The sequence below is a fragment of the Mytilus californianus genome, unplaced genomic scaffold (genome assembly GCF_021869535.1).
Source record: "Mytilus californianus isolate M0D057914Y unplaced genomic scaffold, xbMytCali1.0.p SCAF_1, whole genome shotgun sequence".
Taxonomy (NCBI): domain Eukaryota; kingdom Metazoa; phylum Mollusca; class Bivalvia; order Mytilida; family Mytilidae; genus Mytilus; species Mytilus californianus.
In genome coordinates, this window is record NW_026262581.1 from 50,592,086 (window position 1) to 50,619,332 (window position 27,247).

At 30.2% G+C, this 27,247-nt stretch overlaps 2 protein-coding genes across 5 annotated transcripts in view; one reads left to right on the plus strand and one right to left on the minus strand.

The window, feature by feature from the left end:
• LOC127720636 (mitochondrial inner membrane protease subunit 2-like) overlaps positions 1 to 27,247 on the plus strand; it is a 48,265-nt gene that overhangs the window by 9,266 nt on the left and 11,752 nt on the right. The gene's annotated exons all lie outside the window — the stretch shown is intronic.
• Positions 1,826 to 27,213, minus strand: LOC127720621 (leucine-rich repeat neuronal protein 1-like). Of its 3 annotated transcripts, none has more exons than XM_052227309.1 (2): positions 26,663 to 27,213; positions 1,826 to 6,147 (listed from the first exon to the last, which is right to left on the minus strand). In XM_052227309.1, exon 2 carries the CDS (start codon positions 5,732 to 5,734, stop codon positions 3,638 to 3,640), a length of 2,097 nt encoding a protein of 698 aa, XP_052083269.1. In that variant the 5' UTR covers positions 5,735 to 6,147; positions 26,663 to 27,213; the 3' UTR covers positions 1,826 to 3,637. The 3 variants fall into 3 exon arrangements, with proteins under 3 accessions (XP_052083269.1, XP_052083285.1, XP_052083277.1); XM_052227325.1 differs by lacking the exon at positions 26,663 to 27,213 and adding an exon at positions 10,377 to 10,443; XM_052227317.1 differs by lacking the exon at positions 26,663 to 27,213 and adding an exon at positions 10,169 to 10,315.

Sequence of the window (27,247 nt, forward strand, 5' to 3'; positions counted from 1 at the left end):
CCAACAGTCTTTAAGTGCCTGTCCCAAGTCAGACGCCTGTATTTCAGTGATTATCATTTGTTGCTGTATATCATATTTGTTTTTCGCTTATTGTTTTGTACATAAATCAGGCTGTTAGTTAAATTTCTTCTTTGACTGGTTTTACATTTATTATATCGAGGCCTTTTATAGCTTGCTGTGGAGTATGGGCTTTGCTCATTGTTGAAGACCTATAGTTGCTTACTTCTACATCATTTGGTCTCTGGTCATGTTGGTAGAGGGTTGTCTCATTGGCGATCAAACCACATCTTCTTATATTTATATTATTTCTAACATATGATAAGATTAAATGTGAAAATTAAATATGTTGTACATAGGATTTGAGGGGGACAATATACATTTAATTCCCGTGCCGGAGGGAGATATGAAGATTTGTTCACCCAAGAATATTCATATTTCACGAGGGCTCTGCCCGAGGGAAATATGATTTTTCGAGGGTGAGCAAATCTTCATATCTCCGAGGCAAAGGGAAATGAATGTTTTATTCCACTGCCTATGCTTTGTTTACTATCAATACATTAAATATTATTTTGCATAAGTTTTTTTTTCTTATCCGCTTGTTTTTGTAAGTCAAACTAAACACGACATACCCATTGATAAACAGTAAGGATCAAAATTTAATTATAAGTCTTTTTGTTTTATCGTCTGAAATAAATTTGAACATGATAATGATTTTTGCTATCGCTATTTTAAGAAGAATAAGAAGTTCAAAACGTTATGTACATTAACCGCGCGTAACGTCGCACGAAGTAATCCCGACATTTCAGAGGGGAATATGATCCTCAGAATGGAATATGAAGATTTGTTCAATGACACGTGGGATAGTCTCAACCAATCAAATATTGATTAAACTATCAATATGTTTAAACAGTGGAATAATACCATTTAATTACTTGATATCGGATTATGTGTAAAGTGGATGATAGTAAATAAGCTGTGCAGTAGATAAGATGTATACCTGGATGGGGCACATCAGTGGTGATTGATTGATTGTTTGTTGTTTGATTAATGTCCGATGTCAAGCATTTCATGTTTATTTAGGACAACAAAGTAGATGTCTTACAAAGGAAATGAGAGTAAATCAGGTGTGAAGTAAACATGGTGTATATCAGATTTTGTTGCGCAAATGGTGTGAAGTAAAGGATGTTTGCTTGTAATACAGATACATAAATAGTTTTATTGTCCTACTTGAATGTAAACAATTTCTTACTTAGTATGAGTGATAGGTCAATGTTATTTGATATATATAGCATCATTGCAAGGTCTACAGTTCCGTCTGACATGGTTCACTTGACTTCAACTGCATTTCATGGATCAGTGGTCAACAATAAGTTTGTATGATGAGGTCTGTTTCTCAAATACTATAAGCAGTAGATCAGCTAGACTTGGTGTATGGAATGATTGTAAGGTGTACATGACCTTTTGGCAGGGTTCATCTATTAGACTAACCTAGCTTGACTACATTTTCACATGGTTTGTTGGTCAGTGTTAAGGTGTTGTGATTAAGGTTCATTTCTTAGTTACTATAAGTAGTAGGTCAACTAAATTTGGTGTATAGAATGATCTGTGTGACAGTGTTCATCTGACCTTGACCTCATATTCAAGGATCATGGTTTAATGTTAAGTTTTTGTTTATTCATGTTTCTCAGATCCTATAAGCAGATGGTCAAAAATAATTATTGTATGGAATGCTTGAAAGTAGTAGCTGTCCATTGAAACTTTATAATGTAAAATAATTCTTCCACTACAATAAAAGAAATAGACAATAAATTGTACAAAATGATAATTTCATTATAGCACATAAATTTTATTTACACAATGATTATAAAATAACAATGCAGAGCATGTGTGTAAAATATATACAATTGTACCTTGAAGAGCTTTTGACTAGATTTAGTTATAACAATTTTGATTTTTCTGTAAAACCATCAATAGTAGACATGGAAGATGGGCAAAGTGAACATAAGGGAACTGGTAATACTAATTTATTCCATGAATTACCACTGTTTTTTAGTGAACAAAAATTGAAATTATATTAACACATCAGTTTAAGAAAGAATGTTTAATATGTACATACCAGTACATCTATACTTTTGCTTTTAGTTCATCACAGTTCTGGAAAAATATTAAGAATTTATACATCATCCCTTGTATATTTAAAAGGTATCTTGGTCAATATGCTAGTAACAAAGTTGAACAGAACAAAAAATGGACATTTTAAATTGTCATGTCAAATCCCAGACAATTAAGTTTTGTTATATAAAGAATTGATTTTATTTGATGGAATCCAAATACTTCTATCATAAGTTACAATATGTCCACATGCATATACCATTCTTGTCAGAACCTGTAATAGAATAGAAATACTGGCCTTTTATAGCTGACATACTATACAGTAAGGGTTTTTTCATTGTTGATTTTGTCAACCAGTTTCATCAATATATTGTAAGCTTTAAAGTAGCATAGATTATTTTGATTCTGTTTCACATGAATGTTTAAAAAGCATTGTTGAAACACTGACTATTACAAACACATTTTTGATTCATAGAGTTATCTCCTTTAGCCCAGATTTACCCCCTTAAAGCAAAGATGATATTGGTTTCAACTAAAATTAGAAAAACATAACCTAATTTTTTTTACCTTATTTCAATGTATTTACATTAATTTTTCTTCTTGTGTATTTTTGAAGCACACATATTTTTTTTTACTTTGATCTTTATTCATAACAGACTAGAAATGTACTATCAATACAACAAAGGTTTAACATTTAAATCTAGTAGCAGTTCTTAACTTCATTTTCTACTTGTGAAGTTATAAAACAAAACAATTTTCTTAATGCTTAAAATATATTTCTATGAAAAAAATATGAAAGAAAAATAAGTATTTAACTGTTGAATATGTAGATAGTACATTTGTATTCCAAATGTGTTTTCCTTGTAATCTGGTTATGATGATTTAATCATATTTTTTTCAGTTGACTTTAATTATAACAACAAAAACATGTGCAAGTTATTTTATCATGACTGTACAATTCAATTTTGATGCCCTATATATAGATATTTTCAATACTGACCACTTTTGATTTACTTTTTTTTTTTACATTAAAAAATGAAACAATGAAATGATTTTTGATTTTTCAAATATTATGCAAATAAAACAAAAATAAATACATCCAATCTTGCCTTATTTATCCCCTCTTTTAGAAGATCAACCAAGTTAAAAACCATTCTAGCTCACAGATTCATTCCCCATTGAAGTCATTAGTCGTATAAATATAGCAAAGTCTCATATTTTGCTTATTTTAGACCTTCAAAAGTCATCTGAAGCACAAAATGAAATAAAAGGAGTGAACATTTCTTTTAGTTCCTAAAGATTCTCTAAAGTCTGCTTCATTGAAATAATTTTCCTCTTAAAAAGGAGTTATTATTTTAAGTTGCTGATGAACAAATAAAGACTGAATTGACACATATATAATTACATGGAAATTAATGTGATCTCTCTTAATTATATCATCAACTTTCATTCATTCCAATGGTAAATTCAGGTATGACTGTAATGAAAATTTAAATTAAGAATAACTTCAATCATTTAAGCTGCTTTATTGTTCTTGAGCTCTAATTAAGGAAGTTTTTGAAGAACACATATAGGTATTGGGCTGGTAGACATTTTCTAATGGAATTTGTGTCGTAACAAATGTGTCTTCTTCATCAGTAGTGCTACTGTAGCTCTTCCGTTTCTTAAATTTTCTTACAACCATTATTGCACATGCTAATATAAAAATCATAACAACTATTGTTATTACAGCAGCCACTGCTTTAGTATTGACAGACGTAATTCCTGGAAGATAATCTAATGCCTTTCCAGACGTTGCATTGATACAATCCACTGGATACATTTCGGTAGAATAGACATAGACAATACAAAATTCATAACTCGTATAGGATTTTAAATTAGAAAATGTATATCGTCTTGAATACGGGCTTAGATGAACAATCCTATAATTAACTCTACTCTTAGCTTCTCTGTAATGTATTTGATAATCGGAAATCATAGACCAGTATTTTGTGCCATTCCACGTAATTGTAATGTAATTTAAGGTTGATGGTAATGCAATTATTCTTATAGGCTTATTGATTACTTTGACCAATGTTTCACTTATATCGAAACCTTCACTGTTCGCAGCCTGACATGCATACAAACCGCTGTCAGACTTTTGTAAATGTCTTACGATTAATATAAACTTATCTTTCACTTCAATTCTATTGTATTTAATGCTCTGAGACAACATTGATCCATTGGGTAACATCCAAGTTATATTTGGTTCAGGAACACCGGTCGCATGACATTCAAGTCGTAATTCTTCACCAATACTCATTTCATAATTTTTATCGTAGATAGGAATTGTCATTGGAACACAGTTTTGGGTTTCATTTGTTTGTGGAAGACTGACAATCGGCAGTCCATACCTGCTAGGAGGAGTGTAACAAATTAACATGGCCCCATCGTACATGATTGATGTGTGATTTTTAGACAAGATGTCGTTGACCATCCAGTCAATGTTACAGTCACAATGCAAAAGATTGCTGTAAAAATGACAAACTTTAATTGATGGCAGACTTTGAATAATTTTGTGAGGAAGCACACGCAAGCGGTTATTGTGAATATATAAATTTCGAAGACTTGGAATGTTGTCAAATGCATTTGGATCAATGAACACAAGTTTCTGATTGTCATGAATTTGAAGTGATATGAGTTTTTTTAAGTTGACAAACGCACCTTCCTCAATAACTGAAAGGTGTGGCATGTAACTTAGTGAAAGTACAGAAACGTTAAGATTACAAAATGTTTCCCGTACTAGTCTGTAAATTGGATTGCCATCAAAATTCAGTTTCTTTAAATTTGGAAGCTTGAGAAATGATTTTGATGGAATAGATAATATATTGTTGTTAGAAAGATCCAGTGTAGCAAGTTGTTCTAGCCCAAAGAAAGCATTATTCTCAATATTCCGTATTTTATTTTCCTTAAAACTGATAGTATCGAGATGATTTGATGTATCAAATACACCATTCTTCAATTCTCTCAAAACATTCCTTGACAAATATAACCATTTTAAAGATGGCATCCCAACAAACCATTGATTTTCAAGTATATTCAAGTTGTTATCTTCTAAATTCAGACGTTGAACGTAGTTTAATCCTCCAAATGCATGTTTCTCGATGTAACGTAATTTGTTTTTGGATAAATCTAAGTTTATTAAATACTTCAAGCCTGAAAATTGTCCATTTCTTAGAGAAGTGATAAAATTACTATGTAGATTAAGATTTCTCAGTTGAATCAGTTTTTGTATTTGTTTGTCAAAACTTGTAACCTTATTGTTCGACACATCTAAATATTTCAACTGTCTCATCCTAGGTGGAAGATCAAGATCTTTTATTGAGTTACTTGACACAATTAAAGCTTCGGTGGAAGAAGACAAGTTTTGTGGTATTAAAGAAAGTCCAGCCTTTGTACAGTTGACAATTTTCATGACTTGTTTGAAATTTTCTGTATCTAATCTTCCGATATAGCAAGCACATTTCAAAGGACATTCCACATTCCAATCCATTCTACTTTCAATACCAGTGAATAATTTCACTCCAAGCAGCAAAAATATAATAAATCTCCTTTTTATGAGCTCTCTTTGGGATAAATGCATGTTTCCTTAAATAGTTCAATTATCACATTTTCTTTTCTTTAATTACTTCAGCTGATGAATCATCCTGTAGAGTCGCCAGAGATTGAAATGGAAGTTGGATTGTTTTGTGTTGATGTCTTGTAGATTTAAATAGAAGACTACCATTTTCGTTATTTGGACTAGTTAAATTGTAAATTGGCACTGTCAGTATTGTAGTTCCATAATTTTCCTCATCTGAATGTCTGCAGGGATGAACAGGAAATAATAGATTTCCTACGGCATCTGTCACAACTAAATGTATATTAAATGGTTTTGTTACACAGTTCAAATTATGTCACCTCAAATTGGAAAAAAAGCATCCGAGCTGGATAATTATCTCACTTGAAAGCTTTTAACGATTTGTCTCTGCCGTTCATCAAGTTTGTGTCAGTGTCCTGAAACATATAACGTAGAATTAATATACTTTGTTTTGTCACATAAGGAATTAAATAGATTTAAGTTGACATGTTTGATGTCTTCTTTACAGTTCTTAGGATTTGGAAGAGTGCAACTATCTGTTTATGTCTCTTCAGTTTCCTCTCACAAGATATATAGGAAAACATAAAAAGTTTAAAATGGAAAGACTGAAAAAGATTCTCTGAGTACAACTGAACTGAAAAATCACAAGTGATATCAAAATTAATGCTCAGACTTAAAAAAAAGTTAAAAAGTTATTATGAAAAATTTATAAAAAGAAAAAAATAACCACAATTTTAACATTAAGAAAAGATGAAATGATAAATTTTTTCTTTGGCAATACTGTTAATTCAGAAATTTTTTTCTGAATTTACAGTACTTTACTCATATCAAATGTCTGAAAATGTTCAGAATATTTTAGTTCTCCTGAAAAGGAACATCATATTTAATGATCTTGTGGCTAAATGTCTCGTTTCCTTTACTGAATCTAGTTTTTAGTAATTGATTAAATACATGTAACTAAGAGAAGTCTCCTGATCAGGAAATAGTCACACCTTATCAAAAATTTTGTCCTATGTATTAAATCATCCAGCACTAAATTTTAGAGTTAATTATGTTATATAGGTTATTGTAGATATTCAAAGAAGTGTAGAAGAATTTGCATTGGTTGAATTGGGGGAGAAATTTAAGATACTGACCAACATTGTGGCAAAAAGTTAAATGACAAAAAGACGAACTTCCACAAAACCATACCAAAAAAACTCAAGATTGATCCACATGAACCAACACATTCCAGGAGTGAACTCAATGCTTAGAAGGATAAGCAGTTCCTGCATTACTAGTTGTATCCATTTTGTTGATCATTGCAAGTAAAAATTTGGTTATAAATAAGATATATTCAGTGATTTCTGAATCAAGGATGTATGTTGCTTAGGGACAAGTGGAACATGGCTTGTCAGCTAAGACATAGATATTCAATAACAGTATAAAAAAAAAATCATGATTGGATCTGTAAACATTTCAAATGGATAATAAATATCAATATTTTTTGAACAGACTTTGTTTACTTGTGCTTTGGATTTAATGGCATTTTTCAATGAATTAATGTGATTAAAAAAGCAGATGTTGCTATATCATTGATAAGACAGCAATGTAACAATACAGTGATGCCAAACACCTCTTGTTAATTTTAATTTTTATGCAGACATCATCTTATATACTGGGTACTGCTTTATTAATTCTGCTAAACTGAAAATGTCTAATTGTTCAAATGCATGGCAAAATGTAAGTTAATCAAAATATTTGTTCTCAGAAAACCAAAGTTGCTCACTGTATCTAAGTTTTCTATGTATTGACTTGTGGTAGCCTAGTTACTTGTGCAAATTCAGAATCCTTGTTTAAATTAAAAATTTCGATTAAGCTTAGCTAACTTTAATTTGTAGACCGACATTTGATAACATATTGGTAATCTCAAATGTGCATTTTATTTGTCAATTACATTAGAAACAATTGAACTTTTATGAAAATTTGCATTTTACTAATTATAGTTAGAAATTTTGATGAGAATAACAGGATATTAACTTAATTATACTGCTCTCAGAAACATTTAAATATATTGAAAACAGAAGCACTGAGCACTGAAGTGTTTTGTTTATTTTGTTTGTGCATTAAATTTTGACATAATTATTGAATTGCATGTTTCATAATGCTAACAAAAAACATTTTTAAAAAATATGCCAGCAGCTGTTAAGGCTCTTATTTTCTGTGAGATACCTAAAAAATACCACATATTTGTGTAAAATGAAATATTATCAATTAAAGATTGAAATATATGTGGGTATCTTATGATATGCTAACTGGGTAACATCCTTATGGAAATATATATAATAGCACTTTTCTGAATAAAAAATCAGAGAAGCTAGGACAATTTAGCTCCAACAAAGCCCTAAAATCAAAATATTTCAAACTTGTTTCAATTTGCAAAATCAAATGGTGAATATATGTATTTCATCAAACAGTTGCTGTTTTTGTTTTAAAAAATTTCTCATCTTTATGCATGATTTATACAGCAATAAAATTACATTTTTTGGTAAAAATCTTGAATGCTTGTCACTAAGCAAAGATTTAACTTAAAGCCAAACCCTATCATAATAAAATTGAGAATGGAAACAGGGAATGTGTCAAAGAGACAACAACCAGACCAAAGAGCAGAAAACTAGTACATATTTTGTAATTATTTATCCAATTCCTGGCCAAAAAAATTTGGGTGACACATGTGTTCTATGTTTGTCATTCAGCCAAGATGATCCTGAAATAGTCTGTCTGCTACAAGCTGGCAAATTACCATTATGACATAACTTGAATGACAGCACAGTCAGACTGGCTTAAGTAATAATTGATATTTTTATATTTTCTTGACGCCTTTATTTAGAAGTTAAAATAAAATATTATAAATAATGGTAGCATATGAATTTTCATTTTCAGAGACTGAACAGGGTTTCATATAATACTGAAAATGTACTAGTTACTTCTCATTGTATTTTAGAATTCTTTAGTACTTTGCATATTTGAAAAATTTACTCCATTCAAATATCTTTTATTCTTAATTTTGTGTATAATTTTATATGTTATTTATTACGGTAATTTTTGAATTGTGTAACATTTTAAGTGCCAGTCTTTGTAAGAATCAGGCAATTTAGAAGAATTTCAAAACATGGCCGAAAAAACCACCAGACAAATCCCATCCTATTTTGAAGTTACCCTCATCCTGAGTAAGAAATGGTAGCTGGTCTTTTGTTTCTGAGTGTCTGTTAATTCAAAAAATATCAAAATAATTTTTGGTTAGAATGATAGCAAAGTACTAATTGTTAATCTCTAGAGCATTTCAATCAAATTATATCTAGAAATACCAGAACTGGAAAAGGAAATAGATGTTATATTCCTGCACCATTATACATTCTGAACTTTTTTGATGTATAGTTGAGTGGGTTTTTGTTTGTCACGTTTTCACCACTGCCTGATTCTTAGGCAGATTGGCACTTAATGATAAAGCATAAGATATTGTTTAATATAAAGACAATAGTCAAGAGAAGTACTAATCATAATGAATTATAAAGGAAAAAAGAGTTAGTACCGTATATTATTTGGCCCCTGAAATTGCAAAATTAGTAATTAGTACTTTCAAAATTATAATTATTCTACTGGTAAATTAGTCAGGTGTATTATCTGTACAATTCTATTCAGAGAAGTCAACTGTCACTATGATGTCAAAAACATATTGAATTTTACTTCCATGATCAGCTCTAATATCAGCTTACCCTTGTGGGCTCACTTGATATTCTTGCTGATAAAGTCAGTATCAATAATAAAAATGTCATTATTCTATATTGCTAAGACATTTTGTAGCAAAATATCTTTATTTGGGTAAAGCCTTGGCTCATATCGAAATGTTAAATGACAAGATCTCAAAATGAGACTATTTTCAAATTGGCAGATTTTGTAGTTTTGCATGAAATACAAGATAAAATTATTGCTTCTGGAGATCTTGATCAATATGAGCATACAGTTTATACACCATCATTGTTTACTATAAGTTACTTAATAACCCAATCAATCGTATGACATTTAAATGTATTATTAATTTTTAATGCTAGAAGCCAGTTTTTTTTTTAATCTCTGGAAAAGTGCATCATGTTAGTGCAATCATACAGTTTTGAAAATGAGATATTAATAATTTTGCTCCGGGATCTTCAAAAACAAATTCCTTATCACAAAATCAGTACGGAAATTTGAGTATTTTTTTCAAATAGACGTAAATGATAACAATGAAAATATTTGTCGATTTCTTAAATTTTATGAAAAAGAATTAATATGTATTTTTCACCCCTATAAACCTTAACTATAGGACAAAAATTTTGAGTGAATTTTGTTAAAAATTTATTTGAATGCAGTAAAGAGTTGACATTAAAGAGATAAGCAAGTGAGCAAATTGACACAAACCTGTCTGCAAGAACCATTTCCCTAATGATACACTGTAATGTTAGAACACAAAAACAAATAAGCTTCCTTATGAATCATGCAAGTACTGAAAGAGTTGTCAATAATACAAGCAATACAGGAAAATTGACTTGAATTACGGCAGGTCAGACAAAATATCACCACTAAAAACTTTCTCTATAAGCAATCAATATTTGAGATAAAATCCTACCACTAACTGCTCATTTTGTCTAGCTCGCCGTGGGATTTCCCTGTACAATTATTCCAATGATAAGCTTATAATCGGGACTCGCAAACCCCAGGTCTGTATAAACCACTTGATGCTCATTGCCACATAGATTATTGATACTTTTGGATTCTTAAAGAGTTGTAAAGATTTCTGTACTATTAAATGGATGTTGAAGTGCTTTATGGCAGTTGAATAGATTCTTAAAGATCAGAATGGAATAATGCCAATACTATAATATCGTTTTGAAACTTAGTTATGATGATTTTTGATTTGTTGATTTTATTATCTAACGAGACATGCTGTTAAAGATTATAACATTCAAAAACTTTATCCTACTTGTTTGCAAATTGAGTTATTTTGTTTTTTAAATGGAGTTAAAAGATAACAAAGTGTGTTGAATTGTTTGATAAGACAATCTCATAGATATTTGCAGAAAAAAACAGAATACATCAACAAAATTTAACACACCTTGCTTATATATTCTATGCATCAATGTGGCAAAAAAAAATAATGCTGAATGTTACAATTGATGCACTAATAGTTCTGAGAAAATGCAGTCATTACTGTAAACAAAATATTTAATTTTATGTAAAGTACCCATGTCTGTAGAGGGAGGTAGGGGGAACTTATGAAAATAACTTATGTTACTTCTTGTTTCTATGAAAGGTCCTTATATCGTCAGGTACTATTCAAATATGAAAAAGGTTTACACTTAAATAAAAACCTTGGATGAGATCAATAATCAAAAATATTAAATGAAAGGCTATTTTTTTTTGGGAGAGGACATGTAAAAATGTCTTGTATTAATTATGTTGGGGCATTGGGTATGTTAGCTTGCTCACTGAAGGTTGTATCATAATACCAAGTAGCCAAACAAAGTTTAGAAAAGAAGACCAACAATTTAAAATTTGTATGTCAGCTGATGCTTCTGACCAGAAGGAAATAAAAGTACAATAGAATTATTAAGTAATACTGTGTGGGTGATATGAAATAATGTCTGCTGATGATGTCATTCAGGGTTGCAAGTTCTGACTACATGAGGTACTCAGTTTCTAAAGCCGTATTGTTAACATATTAATTCCCCTGAGTTTTTTTTTTCTATTAAGTATCCCAAAGAAAGGGAAAACAGTATATATTAGAGTATTTGTGAAAAAATTGAAATATTGGTTCTGTCATATACAGTGAATTGTAATTACAATTCAGTATTGTCTGAATGTCACTTGGAATTCTCTAGAGTTATTGGTAAAAACAGAGTCATTACTCATGACTTGTAGTTTGCTTGTCTGGCTTATTTGCAATTTATGTCTATTGTAAAACCTTGAATGTCAGATATTCTTGTATGTTAACAGTCCTAGAGAAGGAAGCAAAAAGTTACTTTGAAGCTTAAAAACCCCTGTAAATAAAAAATGTTTTGCAATTAGATTTGAACCTATTTATATCATGAAAGTCCTCAAATGTTAGATATAATAGAATACATCAGCTTCCATTGAAAACTTATGCAAGTAAGCAAGAAATGTCAATGGATGATGGTGAGCAGTGTTTTTGCGTCCATTTGTCAATGGAAAATGATGCATTTTGCAAGCCTCAACATTTTTTGGCATGTCTGCATATTAACATAAAAAGGTCCATTATCTATTAAAGAACAAATAAAAGGGGAAAATTAAAAATAAAGAATATTTGCACCTATAGGACAAATTACCTTAATGAGTTAACTCCCATTTATATTCCATATCTCTTATTTAATCTGCGTATTCAAGTAATGATTTTATAAAATATAAAAAGAGAAATTTTACATAGTCAAATGATTTTTTTTCTTTAATACAGTGTCTCTATTAGTACTTTGTTCTAGTTTATGATTTATACAAGGAAATAAATCATTCAGTTATTGGTTTTGAAATGTCATAGTGACATGTATTGGTAACTTAGTACAAATGAGATCCATTTAGATGATAATCTAACTGACATGTCATATGAGATTAAAGCTAAATAAATACAATTATCATAGTGAAATTAAATCACAGACCTTGATATAATGGTTTATTAATTGATTTTGATGATATTGAAATTGAAATTGACATCAAAGTGGAACTGATAAGATGAATATTTCATGTGTGGCAGTTGGTCAGTTTTCTTTAATTTTTACTGATTTCACTAATAATTTGGAATAATTCTGCGCCCTCTAGCAGCCTATAGCCCTTTGAGTAATCAAAGATTAGTCAGAGATCGGTGGAATATAACTGACTTTATTCGGGTTAGATTTCACTTAAATTCATAAGGTCTATATCATTTGTATCGTCTATATGGGGGGACATGATCTCAATTTACTCCCAACAGTCACATAATTACGTCAAAAATTAGCATTCAGGAATGCAGAGCATATTACAAGTTGTTATTTCAACCAGGTGAACAGAGAAATACTCTTCACTGTTTATAATTATATTATTATTATTCTTGCTGTGGAACAATACTGCAGTCTCAGTTTAAATACTCAATAACTGGAGTGGACTTTTCTTTTCCCACCTGTCATTGGTGGGCAGACAACCCATGTTCTATCAAGTTTTCAGCTGAGGAGCAACAATATGCCATTAAGATGAATGATGAATCCTGTCCTGATGTACAGGTGTATGGAGGTCAACATTTTGGTTTCTGACAAAATCTTTTGAATCATAAACAGTATCTTTAATTTACCAGACCAAACTTTTTGGTTTGTAGATATGTAGATATGTTTGGAACCATCAGTCCAACAATACCAAACTTAGTTTGATAATGCCAACCTAGGGTGAAAAAGACCCCTTTTGATTTTGAGGTCACTAGTTTAAAGGTCAAGGCCAGGCAGTGCAGGAAGACAAAAATGCAATAGCAGTAAATTTCTGATAATTTGGATAAAATAAAGGATTTTTTTTTAAAAGAAAGTCTAATGTTTTATATTTAGCCATTCAGGTATGTAAACATATTCAACTTTTTTGTTAAATTTGAAGGATGAAATGACTAAGTCAGTTTATTGTGTCAAAATAAGATGAACTAGCAGTAAAAAAAATAACTAGTGTTCCATCTGACACATTATGCATGGCATTTCATAATACATATCATATTTACATGTTATTAACATGTTATTAACCTTAATATTCATGTATTGTTTGCAGCTGGATGTTGAACTGTCATCAATTCATTAACCCTATTCCCCATAGAGGAAAGATTTTTTTCACTTTTAGTTCCTTTTGTCAGATTATCAGATCAGTTTATAGGATTCTTCCTCCATTATCTGCTCCTAAGTTACATTTAAGTCGACTCAATAGTCACATTTAATTTGATTGACTTTGGATAATTTGAATTTAATTTTGGTTCAAATCCTTTTTCTTTCATGCTAAAAGATAAAATTAACTAAGAAAAGCACAGTATTCGTTTTAAACCACATATGGTTATGTTTATTTCATGACATTTATTGTTAGCTTGTTGCTGTTTCCAAGACATTTATTTGGTACTGGTCATGTGACTGAATGTTTGATTATTAATGTGATGCACTTCATTGTCTTCCTGGAGAAGATCTAATACTGATAATTAACAAAGTGCACAAATTATAGAATATTATATACAAGTTAATATTGATTTTCTTCACAGCTTTATTTGCACATGATGATTAAAGTTTATTAAGTGTAATATATTTAATGCTCATAAATTGCTGAAATAGATGAAACTGTTTGTCATCATACTGATTTTACTTTAGATTTTAAATTTTTTTTACTTGATTATAATTTTGCCTGGCCTAATCAGTTGTACCAATGCTAATGTAACTATTTCTTAAGTGTAATATCCTTTGTCTAGCTTTCTGGACATTTTTAAGGTTTTCATCTCCCCTGAAACTTCCACATGGTAATTCAGAACCAACTTTGGTGAAATGGTTATTGGTTGAACCCCTTTAAAACTATAATCCACATTTCAACTCATTACCTAAGTGGACTCCTCAAGCCCCTGATTTTACACTTATTGTATTATGGTAGAAAATGTCCTTGTAATCTCTTATCTCCAATGCCGGTACCCCGTCAAATTAAGGCATCAATCATCTTAGATGGTTTATTATGGCTTCTGATTATTGTAAAGTGGAAATTGTAAAGAAATTAATTTTTCAATAATTTCCTGAATAGTAACATGAAAACATGGAAAGAAATCCTCTTGTAAATTTGATCTTTATGGCAGATTTTAATTAAGGACAATAAAAACAGGAAAAGGAACTTGAAATCAGATTTCCCCTTGAAATGCAGAAATTTTATCTCTGTGGTGATAAGCATTCTAATATGTAAGTCATAAATCAGGTTGTAAGTTTGTTGTTTGAATTGTTTAACATTTGTCAGTTCAGGGTCTGTTATAGCTTGCTATGTGGTATGGGTTTTGTTTGCAATTGTTGAAGGCCGTATGGTGACCTGTAGTAGCTAACTTCTCCGTCAGTGGTCTTAAATGGTGGAGAATTGTCTCATTGGCAATTATACCACATCGTCTTATCTTTATATTGGTATCTAATCTGATGCTGCTTTAATGGCCACATGGAACCATTCATTGTTGGAATGGTCCTTTGATAATTCCTTTTCAAAACATCAATCCCAAATAACATCCAAGATGGCATCCAGGGCATCTCTTTGGCTTAGAATAATTTCATATCTTATTATGTATATATTAAACAGACAGAGACCGTTTTACATATGGTGAAACCTTCCACCTTAAGGTTAAAAGAAATGTGGTGTTTTATAGTTAACCTTTGATATATAGTGTAGGATATAAATTATGTGACTTGTTCTGACATTGTTGTTGTCCTATAATTTTTTTAATTTAGCAGTATCTTGTTGTTGATACTTAATACTGTAAATTCAGAAATTATTGCGTGCATTTATTATTGCGATTTTGTCATTTTAGACTAAAATGCGATTTTAATTTTTGCGATATTGAGAAAAATCATGTTTAAAAACGTATATAAAATTTCAAAATGCGAGTTTAAATTATTGCGATTATAACCCTGTTGCATTTTTCGCAATAATAAAAATATCGCAATAATTTCTGAATTTACAGTAGTCATATTGACATTTCAATAAAAATGTGGTAATATACTGTAAAATAAACCAAATCATTTGAGCTAATTTTTTACTGTGCTAAATCAGTATGTGATACCTAAAACTTATAAGTTTATTTTGCTTGACAAGTATTATTTTAATTAGTAAAAAAACACCCTGAAATACCCTCAGTCCCCTGTGATATCCTCAATTCTAAAATCAATGATTTTACAGGTACAATGTTTGTTCACAGCCTTCAAAGAGCTGCTGCTTGCAGGAAGTTAACTAAATTTATTTACTTAGTACATAATTTATCATTAGATATTACCTTTTGTACATTGGATTTCTTTTTTTTTTCAACAGTTTTGTTTTGTGACTAACCATTACTTGTTGGTTTTAGTTATGGGAAAGTATGAATTATTGAATTGCATAGACAAATGCAGATTGACAAAAAACATCATTTGTAAAATGTGCACAGACAATTGAATTTCTTTTGATTTGTAGCAGTTTTGCAACTTTAATCAGTCTAGAGTATTGGTTTGCTGCAGTAATTGTTGACAAAAGACTAAAATAGATGAGGTGGAAATAATTTGCAGGTTGTAGATTATTTTCATTGCTTTCATCAAAAGATTGTTGACACAGTTTTTTAAGAAAAAAAAAAGTTATTCCCACATATTTTGAACAGTAACATGCAGATATTGTCACATGCATCTGTCTATCAGGTTGACTTTCTGATACTATCTGATCAGATACTTTCTATTTGGTTTCTGAGCCATACATTTGCAATGCAAAACAATTTATTGCAATGATCAAAGATTTGATTACCTTAACTCTGAGGTCTCATCTTGAATGTCAAGTTCAGAGTAACTGTTGCTTTTAAAGTTGCATTGAAATGGTAGTTTTCTACTAGCAGCTTAAATCCAATTTATAACTCATGTTGTCTGTTGCTCAGAACAAAAGGATGTGTTGTCACTCAAAACCATGTTCTTGGCGATCAAGGAGCATTTGAACCTAACCTAAGGTCTTTAAATTAGGTCAAGGTCACAAATTGTTATTATTGCAATCATGCCAAAGACTCATCAGATTTGTTTTGGGTCTCTGAAGTTTTAAGTGGTGTAAAGTGAACTATCTTCACTCTAGATAACCAGCTTCAGTTTCCTATACATATTCTACACAATGCAACAGAGAGCTCAGCTAAAATTGAGACAAATTCTGAATTATTTGTGGAAAATTAATAGGTTTTCTCTGATAGCTCCAACAAATTTGAAAACTTCTGGGAAATATGTTGTCGACTACTGACATAATTAAAGCTGTCAAACCAAAGAAAATGGTCACTTTTTGGACCAAATGGGTAAATTATATTTGAATATGAAATATTGGGAGATGGGTAAATGAATATATAGGAGTTACTCTGTCTGTCCATGCAAGTCTTATCTGGTTGCTGGCAATACCTCTTAGTTCACTCTGTTTGTTTGAGTACTTTATTAGAAGATTAATTATGCCTGTAGGTTTTTAAAGTATATGGTTGCTCACAATACTTCTTAGTTCACTCTATTCGTATGAGTACTTTATTAGTAGTTTTTATTTGTGTAGGTAATTTGGGATCATTACATAACACCAAGAGACACACTTTGATGCTTTATGAATGATGATGCAATGCAATGCCATTAATAAGTAAACATATGTAAAGAATCAACATTATAAAGAGATTTACAGAATTACATAAGTATATTGTTATAGTTAGGTGATACTGTAACATATTTTGGCACAGATCTGCAAGCAGGATTGTTACTTTTATTCTTTGTAGTGGTTATAGTCAATAGTGATCTTTTAGGTTTATGTGTCCTTCACCAGGACAATTCTTCAATTACATATGATTTCAAGGAGAGGTTTGGTACACATTTAAAAGACAGTAATGAGACAGCAACCCCCTTAAAAGATAGATAAAATAAAATAACAAATCAGGAGGTTTCAACTTTACATAAGAGGTTCAACAATAGGGTATTGTCTATGTTATATATTCCTTTATAGATATGAGTTTCGCTGTGCATATTGCTGTGTGTTTTTTTATTCTTCATTGGCTAGAGGTATAGGGGGAGGGTTGAGATCTCACAAAACATGTTTAACCCCGCCTCATTTTTGTGCCTGTCCCAAGTCAGGTACCTCTAGCCTTTGTTTAAGTCTTGTATGTTTTTTTTTATTTTGGATCATTTATATGTTTTGGAGTTTAGTGTGACGTCCATTTTTGCAGAACTAGTATACATATTTGTTTAGGGTCCAGTTGAAGACCCATTGGAGGCCTTTGCTGTTTTCTGCTCTTTGGTTGGGTTGTTGTCTCTTTGACACATTCCCTGTTTCCATTCTCAATTTTATGTTGTATGAATCAGAGAGAGATGTGGGGTATACTCCAATGGTCAGTAACCCAACTATACAAATGACATCTAGAGGTCAATAAACAGTCTTCAACGATAGGCAGTGTGAATACAATATGACAAACTCTTTATCCCAGCTATGGTAGTTTAAAGAGATGTGAATGAAAATGATAGATGATTGATTGCTGTTGTTTAACTCCACTTTCAGCTCTATTGGCTATTTCATTGAGTTAGCAACTGTCACATGCTGGGTTCGAACTCACAACCTCTGAGTGTGGAAAAGCTAGTGATAAAACAGTAGTTGAACTACTTAGACCACTTTGCCACTGTCAGCCCTGAAAATGATAGAGGCTAATAGGCTATCTATTAAAATTTTAAGATGAGATAACTGATATGGTTTCTGACTTTGGACAGGCACATGAACATAGATTAAACAAAGACAACCTAGCACATCCATTGAATGGGTACCTGATAGGTATAAACTAGTTTCAATAGAACTCAACCCTTCCCTGCTTTATCTGTATTTACAAAATTTAGGGAGAAAAATGTACACGAAATAATATGGGTATTATATGCATGTGGCTTTACCTAGGTATTTAACAATTAAAGCTGTGCTTAGGGTACATTCTGATTATTTCATATTCTAATGCCACTTACAACACCACTAAAAACGCCATTTGTAGTTGGATGTCATCTACTGTCAATTCCATTATTGACGGTACAAGTCATTGTCAACAGTGTTGTATCTGCCACTGGACGTAAAGCAAACAACAGTATTCAATCATTCAACAAAGTTGATTGTTTCTATTTCCAATTGTTTATTTTGGACATTTTACTATTACAGCATCAGAATGGATATAACAGTATTATGTGAATAGCTACAACCATCAATTTAGGATTTGACAGCTGGTTGCAACTCTTCAAAGAACTTTTAGGGATATTGGAAAAGTTTTAATCAGCATTAGTTAAGCTATAGTGTGTTTATATCTATAGTGCAAAAGCAGAAAATATAGACATTTTAAGAGAATTAAAACATTACCTTGAATATAGGAATAACAAAGAAAACTTCAATAATTTCCTTAATTGGCTCTTAAATTAGACACTTGCTGAATGATATTTGAAAAAAGAAAAAAACAAATGAACTTTAAAATATGATTTAAATTTTACCTAAGAAAATTAATATATTAGTTCATCAACACTTGAGTCCTTTGAACTTTTGATTGATTTTAGATAATGGTTTTGAACTAATATGCAAGTAAAACAATGATTTTTTTTATATTTTTGTAATGAATAATTGTTTTGTCCTTGAAATAAGTAAAAGCATTACTTATCTATCGATATTTTTGCCCTGAGTGTAACATAAGTCATTTTCAACAGTATCATCAACACTTTTTATAGGCTTTTATAACCATTAAAGATGATTCAAACTTTTCATTTCAGATTGCAAAATAAATACCATAGTTTTATTTAGTAAATATTTATTTTGCAAATTCAATTAGATGTTTATATATTTAATTGACATAATTGAATCATATCATGAAATAAGAGAAAGATTGGTATCTGTTGACAGAAGAAAAACAATGAGGACTGTGGTTTAATTGATTTCACCTAAACTTTACAGGTAATGGATAACATGCAGATCAATATCCAGAGAAATTCTATGCACCTGCAAGTTGACGACAGATGGTACAATCATTTAATGGACTGTTTACATGTTTTTTATGCCATATTGAGTAAACTGTCCTCGGTAACTTTTCTAGTTCAATAGAGAGAACAAATTGCGTTCATGTTTTTGTTTCAAAACTATTTTCTGGTAGTAATCTTGATAGCAAATTAAACGTATTTTTCTCCAAACATCAATTTATTTTGCATTAACTGAGAAGAAGATAATGAGAGAGTGCTTTTTTTATGAATTAATGTTCCTGATATTAATGAATTTATTGCCATAGGTTTTATTGAACCATATAGCTAGGTTATTTTGGGGTAGTATTAGTATGAAATGGCTATTTTTTTCATGAAGTAAAAACACAGGTGATTGTAACTCTGGATGTTATATAGATTTCTTTCGATGACATTATAATAACTGCATTCAAAATGAAACATAGTGTTTATGATGAGGTGAAGAAGTAAACTAACCCATATTTTTATTCGGTGTAAAAAAGTACTTTAAAATCTATTTTGGTGTTTCCTAATAATTGTGAGGGTTTTTTTGGTCAGAAACTTCAATCTTAAAACTAAAATGAAAATATAATATGAAAATTACATTTAAAATTAATTATTTTGATATATAAACAACCTTTCAAGATTTTTAGCAGAAAAAATAATTGTTTGTTATAAGCTGTTATTTATAATTCTCCATCAAATGACACAGATCCTATCTTATTTTAGAAAATCGGTTAAAAAGGAATGAATTGTAATATTGTACATGTTATATTCCCATGTTCTTCTTCAGATCTACAATATTTTAATTACCGTTGGTATGATACTGACATCAGACACATTTGTTTTTAATTGATATAATGGTCCAATATGGATTCTTATTTAATTAATTCACACTTGAAAGGAAAATATTTTACTTGTCACCTAATTAGTTGTGTAAAGGATATATGAAATTATGTTTTCAATTAACAATTTCCGTGTTTATTCAGAATAGTTGCAGTACTGGTACTGCGTTTTATGGAACGGAAATTGATGTTGAAACTTTTCTGAACTGATTTTTTAAAAGTTTTTAGTATAAAGAGTAATCACCATTTAAGGATAATGGTAATATTTATTCTTCCATAGGCAGCAATACTAACATTTTCTAAAATTACCACTTTTTATAATAAAAACCTGGACAAAACAGTTATGTGTGGTATGAGTACTTTATTATTCTGTTTTAGAAATTGAAGTCAAATAGTATCATGACCATCTTCCAAGGGAGCTTGTTTATGGTATCCATGCCCACTGACAAATTTGGAAGTCTTCGAATATTTCTCAAGAAAATAGTTCAATGGGTTTCAAAATCTATATTGTAAATATACACACTGCAGTTATTCATAAATTAATAAAAAAAATATATATTGCACCCTTACATTCAATCACAGTCACTGCTCCTAAGTTGACTTCCTTCACCTGCTACACAAAAGGCCAACCTAAAGCCAGGAAAATGTAATACAATTTTTCCCTTAAAAATAAGAGTGAAATTAAAACAAATAAAAAATATGTTTAAAGGTGTTTCCTTGGGTTTTTTTTTTTCGAATGCTTTTTACATAATGTTCATCTTTTTATTTTTTCCTTATTTTTGTTTTAGTTTATTTTTTATGTATTCTATGTTATGCGATAAAAGTAAGAGTTTACCATTGCTTAAACTAAAAAATGTGTTAAACAAACCATATTTCTTGCAATCTCTCCTCAGACTCTAAGAAAGAAACTATTTTAATGAGCAGTAACATTATGTTTCAGAAACAGACTTCATATCAGTATTCTGGTTTTCTTGTAAAGTTGTTAGAAAAAGAAAAGGTAATCTCTAAATCAAAATGGGAATCTTTTTTTTATAAAAAAAATATACAAAAATGAAAATGATGTCACACACAAAACATTAATATGCCCAAAATAAAGAGTAAAACAACTAAAAACTTATATTTAAGAAATGTTTTTGATATTTGTCTTTCTGCCAAGTTAGTTCTGTAATAATCTAACATGTTGTTTTGAAGAAAACAATTAGTTTTGCACAATATTGCAAAAAAGGCACAACTCATCAGAATGTAAGATGAAAATTGTTCTGTCAGCATAGCTAATCCATTATGGCAAACTAACTAATTTCCCACAGCATGTTCTTAATTAAAAACTATGTGATGTATGCTTTGTATTGTAGTACTGCACTTGGAACTTTTAATGGGTGTGTAGAAAAGTTGTATGAATAACAGGTGGTAAAAAAGGTCAATTTGATTCACTATCTTTTTATGCAGAAAGGTGCACTGTATTTCTTTCCCTTGCAACATTGTTATTTCTAAAAATTTGATAATCACCTTTTTAGCTCACCGATTTGGGCCCCATGTGAGCTTATGCAATCACCTGGCGTCCGTCGTCTGTCGTCGTTGTCTGTCGTCGTTGTCTGTCGTCGTAAACTATTTAAAAAATCTTCTCCTCTGAAACTACTGGGCCAAATACCTTCAAGCTTTAATTAAATGTTCCTTAGGGTATCTAGTTTATAAATTATATCCGAAGTTTTGATCCATCGACAAACATGGCCGCCATGGCTAAAAATAGAACATAGGGGTCAAATGCAGTTTTTGGCTTATATCTCAAAAACTAAAGCTTTTAGAGCAAATCTGACAAATGGTATAATCGTTCAATTGGTCAAGATCTATCAGCCCTGAAATTTTCAGTTGAATCGAACAACCCATTGTTGGGTTGCTGCCACTAAATTGGTAGTTTTAAGGAAATTTTGCATTTTTTTGTTATTATCTTGAATATTATTATAGATAGATATAAACTGTGAACAGCAATAATTTTCAGCAAAGTAAGATCTACAAAAAAGTAAATATGACCAAAATTGTTAATTGACCCCTAAAGGAGTTATTGCCCTTTATAGACAATTTTGCACAATTTGTTCATCAAGTTGGCTAACATTTAAAAATCTTCTCCTCTGAAACTATTGTGCCTAATACTTCTTTACTTAAAATGAATGTTCCTTTAGGAATCTAGTTTATGAATTGTATCCGAATTTTTGATCCATCAACAAACATGGCCGCCATGGCTAAAAATAGAACATAGGGGTCAAATGCAGTTTTTGGCTTACATCTCAGAAACTAAAGCATTTAGAGCAAATCTGACAGGGGGTAAAATTGTTCAATTGGTCAAGATCTATCAGCCCTGAAATATTCAGAAAAACCGAACAACCCATTGTTGGGTTGCTGCCATTAAATTGGTTATTTTAAGGAAATTTTGTAGTTTTTGGTTATTATCTTGAATATTATTGAAGATAAAGATAAACTGTAAACATAAAAAATGTTCAGCAAAGTAAGATCTACAAAAAAGTTTTTACATATGACCAAAATTGTCAATTGACCCCTTAAGGAGTTATTGCCCTTTAAGGACAATTTTACACAAGTTGTTTATGTTTTTTAACTTTAAAAATCTTCTCAAATGAATCTAGTATAAATTTTGTATTTCATTTCCTTGTACGTCAAGAAACATAGACACTATTGCTAAAATGGAACATATGGGTAAAATGCATTTATTTGCTTTTGAAGAAAATATGACAGATACAATGAACATTTAAATGGCATTTTTAAGCCACTCATATATTGAAAAGCAAAAATAATCATTGATGAAAGATTTAAGCAAAAAAATAACAGGTGAGCGGTTCAGGTTCAGGCTCTTGAGAGCCTCTTGTTTTGTTAGTTATAAGCAGTTTTACTTTGACTGCCAGGAACTAAACCTTATAAATGTTGTTTAGTCTACATGCATATCAATTAAAGTTGAAAATAGCAAACATGATTTGTTTTCATTAAAAATTTAATCTTTTTGTAAAATGAATTCAACTGAGTTGCCGATATAAAATTGTATGTATATTATTGATAAGATATTTTTTTACAAGTAATTTATTCTTAGAGAAATATTTAATTGTATACCTCTGCTTAGAATTAATGCAGCTGGGTCATAAAACTTTTTAAGGTTTTGAATTATGAGTATAGCTAGCTGTTGCACGATATTTTGCTATAAAGATAAAAGTATTTCAGGAAAAAATAATTGAAATATGAAGATTTTTTCATTATCTGACAGATCTAATTGTAAATTACCCATGATTCAGTATTTATTGAAACAGGTGGCAAAAAATTATAAAAATAAATTGTTAAGAAGCTTATTCAAGACATAAAGATTAATTTTATCATGCAAAATCAAATTGTTTGCAATAGTAATTGGAACTGGAACATGACAGGATGTTATGATAAACTGCTTAAAAAAAACGAGTTTTCAAATTAGTTTTCTTGTTTATTTCCATGTTTAAGTAAATTGATTGCTTGCTAACTGGTATGCTGTTCCTGATTGTTATTAGAACAAAACCTGCATTGTGACTCTAAGCAAATATTTCACACAAATACGTGTAATGATTAGTTTTGGCAGTAGAATTTATGTTTTCAGAGGTGATTAATGTCAATATCTGCCTAAAATTTGTAATTGCTGTTATAAAGTATGATCTGAATGACAAAATGCATGCCAAAATTTTCATGACCAAAATAATTATTAATCTATTCAGTAAGCAGATTGTTGGAAAGATATTTGGGATGAATGCCTTGATTATAGTCACTTTTTATAGCACTTCAATATCATAAATTTGGAGTTAGATAGAATATTGTAAATTCAGAAATTTTGGCAAATTAACAGGATTGCTATTGCAAAAATATATTAGCTTGCATTTTAAATTTCATAAGCATTATTTGTAAACAGCATTTCTTGAAATCTGGCATTTGGGTCTTTTATTCCACAATTGCAATAACAACTATTTCTGAATTGACAGTATGTTGATGACTATATGTTAATGTTATAATCTTTCCTGAAGATTCCTTGAATTTTATATCAATAGTGACTCCAGTTGTCTTCAATTAATGAACATGTGAATGATGTATGCTACATTTGGAGATAAATGTGACATTAATTACTTCGCTAATGTCAATATTATATAATTCTGATAAAAGGAGTATGTCATAAAAAATGAATGAGATAATGGTATTACATTTAAATGAAGATATAGTTCAATTGTAAATCTTTAAAAAAAGTGTTTGATGAAATAACGAGAAAGACCAAAAAAATACAACTTTTATAAAGGATAACCTTTTTTTTGGGTGAATTTTTCTTTTACAATTTGTATGAGAACTGTTGTAAATTTCAAAGTTTGTAATGGAGAGATGAATGTTAAACGTCCAGTGGCAAGTATATATGCAGAACAAGAACATATTTTTTTAATGCAAAATGAAAATTTACCCTGCTTTGTACCTTACTAAACTGAGATGCCTAGTAGGAGTTTTCATACCACAAGGTATGACCTTGTCACATTGTTATACTCAAATCAATACTCAGTGAGTCAGACATAGAGTGTGTGGTATACTGCAATCCCCTTGTACATCTGTTTGTCCTTCTGTCTGTTTGTCTGTCTGTCTGTTTGTCCTTTTATCCAATCATTACTTTCTTTACATATTCTTCAGCTTCTGTATAATTAACAGAAGGTATTAAGGAATGATTTCATATTTGTTCTAGAATTTTATAGGGTTCACTCTGTTGTGCTTGTAATTGATTTTAATTTTTTCTTGACTCCTCGAAATTAGATTGAAGGTTTCCTCAAAACCTTTGATGAGTTCTGTTTTTATGAAATTAGAAAGAAGGAGACATTTTTAGTAGATGACTTTTATGCACCTGTCCTAAGTCAGGAGACTGTTGTTCAGTGGTTGTCATTTGTTGGTGTGGTTCATAGGTGTTTTTCGCTTCATGTTTTTTGTATAGATTAGACCGTTGGTTTTCCTGTTTGAATTGTTTTACACTATCATTTTGGGGCCCTTTATAGCTTGCTGTTCCATGTGAACCAAGGCTCCGTGTTGAAGGCAGTACTTTGACCTATAATTGTTAACTTTTTATACATTTTGACTTGGATGGAGAGTTGTCTCATTGGCACTCATACCACATCTTCTTATTTATATTGTAAAAAATATCAAAGGTTTAATTATGTAGCCTTGATAACACAATCATTTATTGTTGCAATAGTTGCATCCATTTGGTAGGAAACTTTTAATTAAGCTTTAATCTTATCAAAACCTTACATATAGCAGAAAAGGAAAGGGGACTTGTACTCATAGTTTCATACCTTATCATTTTTCATTCCCTTGTCAAAACTTCTACATTATAGCTTGAAAGAAATGACATCTTTCGATTTAAAATTCGGATGAATATAATCAGAAATATTGAATTCTTGTTGTGAGGCTTCTTTATTTGATAGAACTGGCATGGCATATGTACTTTACTTAAAAATTCAATCAATTATATATATGGGGTAAAATGGGTGACAAAATTTAAAAGTATTTAGTATGAATGAATAGTGCTTGATGGAAACTTGTGCAATATTAATTTCAGACTGTGTCTTAATTGTTACTTATTTCATGCAACTGAAATATTTACTGTTGAACTATAGGTAACGATTATTTGATTATAAAATACCAACTATACAACTCTTATACAGAATATATATGCTTTATTGATGAATTTAGAAGACTCTAAAATGTCTTATAGAATTATCAAAAGCAATTTTTTTTTTATTTTATATGAACTGTTCCAAGCAATAATTCACTGATAGATAGCTCTACTTTGTATAAGTTTGACAGTAACATTTTTTTTTTCAATCCAAAATATTTGATATTAATATTTTATCACCTTTATTGTGAGTTCTAAAAGCTAGAAACAAGAACCAATATACTGTAAATTTATGAAAATTATTGAGTGCCTTTATTATTGCTATTTTTCAAGAATGGACATAAATGCGATTTTAATTATTGCGATTTCGAAAAATCTGCATAGAGATCGATCGTTTCAATTATCAGAATGCAAGTTCTTATTATTGCGATTCTCACCCAGTCGCATTATTCACATTAATAGAAACCTCGCAATAATTTCTGAATTATAGTAATATTGCCTTATATTTTACTGGTAGAACAAATCAAATTATGTCAATATTTTGCATATTTCAACTCTTGGTTCACAACTGTTACACATCGCATGTCAACATACATCATATGATGTTCATAAAATCAAAAAATTCTAATATCACTGATATAGATATGTTATTGAAGAAAAATAGATACAAACTAAATAGCAATATACTTACTTTCATCAGTGAACATTGTATTCCATTTTATGTTTATAACTTCCTAGAATTGCTCTTTTTTGATAATTTATGGATTTTAAACTTGTTTGAAAACTTCAGAACAAAATAAACATTAAATTTTCCAGCCTGAATTTTCTTCTTTGATTGTAGATTATTATTGTAGAAATATGCGTTCAAGTTGTTTGTGTTACTTCTTTATGAGAAATTGTAGTAACCGATGTTTTGGTTGTAAATTGGTTTTTTTTTGTCTATCAGTTCTATATCAGTTAGCTTCAGTTCGATTGTGAGGCAATCATTTACAAAGATGCTAATGCAGCATGTGATCTATAGTACAGAGCTTTCAAATAGGCATCCAGGCTCCAGGCATTTATCACTTCCTTTATATCAGAAATGCGCAAAAAATCAATTAATCCACTTCTCCGACTCTGCAACCTGTTAAAGCTGCATTTAGGCTTTATTTAAAAGTCTGAATTCTGAATTACAACTGACAGCTTCTGGGGATAATGGTAAAAACAATTATTTTAAATGATGTTTACGGTAATTAATCAATGTTGGATATTCTGTCAGATTTTTAGAGCTATTTTG